The sequence below is a fragment of the Rhodnius prolixus genome, unplaced genomic scaffold (assembly GCF_049639745.1).
Source record: "Rhodnius prolixus isolate KJV_2025 unplaced genomic scaffold, Rpr scaffold_15, whole genome shotgun sequence".
Classification (NCBI taxonomy): Eukaryota; Metazoa; Arthropoda; class Insecta; order Hemiptera; family Reduviidae; genus Rhodnius; species Rhodnius prolixus.
This window is the reverse complement of record NW_027411605.1, coordinates 2,336,904-2,340,420: the sequence shown is the minus strand read 5'-3', so window position 1 is coordinate 2,340,420 and position 3,517 is coordinate 2,336,904. Positions and strand designations below refer to the sequence as shown.

Sequence of the window (3,517 nt, the reverse complement as noted above, 5' to 3'; positions counted from 1 at the left end):
GATTTGCCCCCTGCGTTCGACGTGTATACACGTCATTGTCGTGATTTTAATTCCGCACACTGTGGGGGGTTTTTTAAAAAAATTAAATTCCACGCTTAACTGGTTTTAATAAGAAATAAAAGAAGTGAGCAAAATTACAAAAAATTTGAAAGAATTGGTTAGACCGGAAGTGTATCACTGTACTGAATCGATTTATCGATTTTTGTTTCGATTACCTCAACCAAAAAAAAAAAAAATCTTCAACGATTTCTTGCGAGGAAGAGCATTTCCAGGCAATGGGATCGCCGTGGACCAAGATCAATTTCAGAGCGACGAAGAAATTATATCGTAATTAAATTATTTTGTCCGGAAGTGCCAGTTAAATAAATAATTTTTTTTTTGGAACAATTAACAGAGTGGTTTGTTTACTAATAAACCTAAATATTGAAATTATGGTTAGTTCTCGCAGTTCTGGATAATATTGTTGATTTTATCCATCATAGCCAGGGCATGCTTAGCATATCTCTGACCGGTTTTGGATATTCATCCATCATCAGAGGTAAATTAATCCATTTGGTGTAGAGAATACGCCTCCACTTCCGTTACCAGGCTGTTCAGCAAGTGTAGTGCGTAACTATAAATGTAATTGAAGTCAAAATCTTTAAACTAGCTCTGATGATGTATGAAAATCCAAAAAGAAACCGGTCAGAGATACAATAAATATGCGTGCTTCGTCTTATAAAATCAGAGATAAAATATAAATAAATAAATCTTTGTTCTTGTATCACGGGAAATGATTTTTTTGAACAATTTCCCACCTGAACGATTAATTGGATAATGTGTTAATAGAAAAATAAACAATCGAAAGGAAGATCTAAGGTTTCATTTCCTCAAAAATACTTTCTTCTGTCCAACCAGAAAAATAATTACAAAATTTGGCTTAAAATTTGTAAAGAGACATATGTTTTAGTTTTATTGTATTAAATTTTAATTACTTAGGATACCTAGAAGTTTAATTAACTGTACAAAAAATGCATTACGATCTAAGTTTTGTGCACAAATAGAAAAGCGGAAGTGATGACGTTAAAATAGTGTTTTTGAAAACAACAAACAAAAAAAAGAAGAAAATTAAAGAAAACCCAACAATGGCCGAAGAAGACGATGAAGAGGTGGCCCGTGATTCCAGGTACCATTGTCCAAAACCGGTTATGGCATTATGTTTATGTTATGGCGTTGTGTTAGGCTTACATTATTCATTGTTAGTGGCCAAACCATTGTACGTAACGGAAGATCTAATGTTGGGCAGATCGATGGGCCTATTTCTAAGCCATTTTCCAGCTGGTGTTCGCTTGATGGGCGGCATAATTGCCGCCGTTTTGGCTGATTCATATTTTGGCAAGTTTGACGTCATGGCCTCCTCATATTGTCTAGTTTTTTTGATAACCGGCCCGTTGATAACCATGTCCACTTGGCATTCGTTTGAATTGAGCACCAGAAGAACATTATACATTGTGGGCGTGATAAGTGATCTAATTGTTGGCTTTGGCTCGGTTGTACATCCGGCGTTTATCGCTGAACAATTCAAGATGCCCCAACAAGAGTATACACTGCAAACCTATTATATGTTCGACTATTTCTATTATAATGTTTGTGTAGCCGTGCTGGAATTTGTAACACTTGAATATACGTTCGAGGTTAGCTGTTTAGGCGGCCCGAAATGCTATCAGATTATCTACATCACTTTCTACATATCCTATGGACTTAGTACTTTACTATTTCTAGCGATGAAAAAACTTTACGTTATAAGAATGCCAGTTAGAAGTGTTATTAAAGATGCGATCAGTTGTATTTGGACAGCTTTGAAAAATCGCCGTAAAATGCGTGACCAAACTAATGTCCATTATGAACATTGGCTGGATTGGGCCGACTGTTTTGACCAACAATGGCGTGACGATCTACGAAGAGTTGGTAGGATTATGACAATGTTATTTCCATATTTTGTTTATTATTTTTTGTACGCCCAGATAAACAGCATGTGGATCTACCAGGCATGCAGATTGGATGGCCGAGTCTCTGAACATTGGACCATGAAACCATCACAGGTGGAAGCATTGAATCCAATTGTGATAATTAGTGTAGCACCACTTGTGGAATTTGTGTTGAATCCAATATTAGAGAAGTTGAAGTTCTTTCATACGCCGCTGCAACGTATAGGCCTAGCTTACTCGTTGACCATCGTAGCGTTCATCATGGCCGCAGTCTTACAGTTATACATTGATAGAAATAGTTCGCCAACTTTCACCGTGGGTAAAGCACAATTTCGTCTGTTCAACACCCTGAACCAAAATATTGATTTGAAATCAACATGGGCAAATGTTCATGTGAAACCGTACAGTGTGGCCCAATTATTGGAACTTGATGCGGACGGTACAATCAATACGAAACTTGACGTCAAATTGCCAAACAGTACGCTATCACAAACGATCAGCGCTGAAGAAGGGAAAGGTACTAATTATGTAGTCATGGAGACAGGTGTGAAAAGATTGAATCAAATATTGGACAACAGTCTGTTGACTTCGTTGAGACCTTCCATATTGATTATAATCGCTGAACGATGTAATGGACAATTTTACATAAATTATGGTAAACAATATTTCACAGAAACCTATGATCTGGAGAAAATGAAAGAGGAATCCTTCACGATTACTTTAAAAAGCGCTGGTCCAGCTAAATTTTACCTGAACAATCGTATAATCGCTCAACATTATATCGGCGATGGAGGATTATATAGTTTATTGTTTCATAAAGAAAGTCCAACCGATCTAAAATGTGTTATGGAAATGTCTACACTGATAAAGCCGAATACCATAAATATTATGTGGATCTTTCCGCAATATATTATCATAACAATTGCGGAAATCTTCTTATACGTATCGACAAACATGTTCGTATATACACAATCACCGCCCACCATGAGAAGCGTTGTCAGAGGTTTGTTCACGGCTGGTAATTCACTGGCCCAGATGACTTTGGGCGCTGTGGTTTTAATTCGCGTACCGGAAGTGATTTGGTTCTTCTCGTTGGCCGGTACTCTGGTATTCGCCACAATTATACATATAATCATGGCCAAACGTTACACATACCAAAAAGCTCATGATTAAACCAATCAATCAATCTAATAAATCATTAATTAATGATCAATCAATACTTTTTAACCTGAATATTTTCATGTAAATACATATAAACACTTTTTAATTAAAACATAATTTTTATTTATTATATTTTTAGTAATAATTTGTGATTGTTGGCACCCCAAAAAAAAAATTGAGTTGTGAAAAATCTCTCACGAAAATTAAAAAATAATTAACGTTAATATTTACTAATTTATTAATTAACGTTTAAAAAAATTTCCCCGAGAAAAGATGATGCGAAATAAACGTGTTCTAGCCCTTGTGTACCTGTTAACGAGGATTAAAGTGTTGCTATAATCAAATTTAAAGTAAGAAAGGTTACTTTTCAGGTTATTATATTCGAAGTG

At 35.6% G+C, this 3,517-nt stretch overlaps 1 protein-coding gene across 1 annotated transcript; it reads left to right on the top strand.

The window, feature by feature from the left end:
- The first annotated feature begins 961 nt into the window (after positions 1-961).
- Positions 962-3,235, top strand: LOC141454935 (solute carrier family 15 member 1-like). Its single transcript, XM_074129642.1, has one exon. It carries the CDS (start codon positions 1,125-1,127, stop codon positions 3,138-3,140), a length of 2,016 nt encoding a protein of 671 aa, XP_073985743.1. The 5' UTR covers positions 962-1,124; the 3' UTR covers positions 3,141-3,235.
- Positions 3,236-3,517: the final 282 nt, after the last annotated feature.

Coding starts and splice junctions, on each gene's coding strand:
- LOC141454935 (XM_074129642.1), top strand. CDS start 1,125: ATGGCCGAAGAAGACGATGAAGAGGTGGCCCGTGATTCCAGGTACCAT.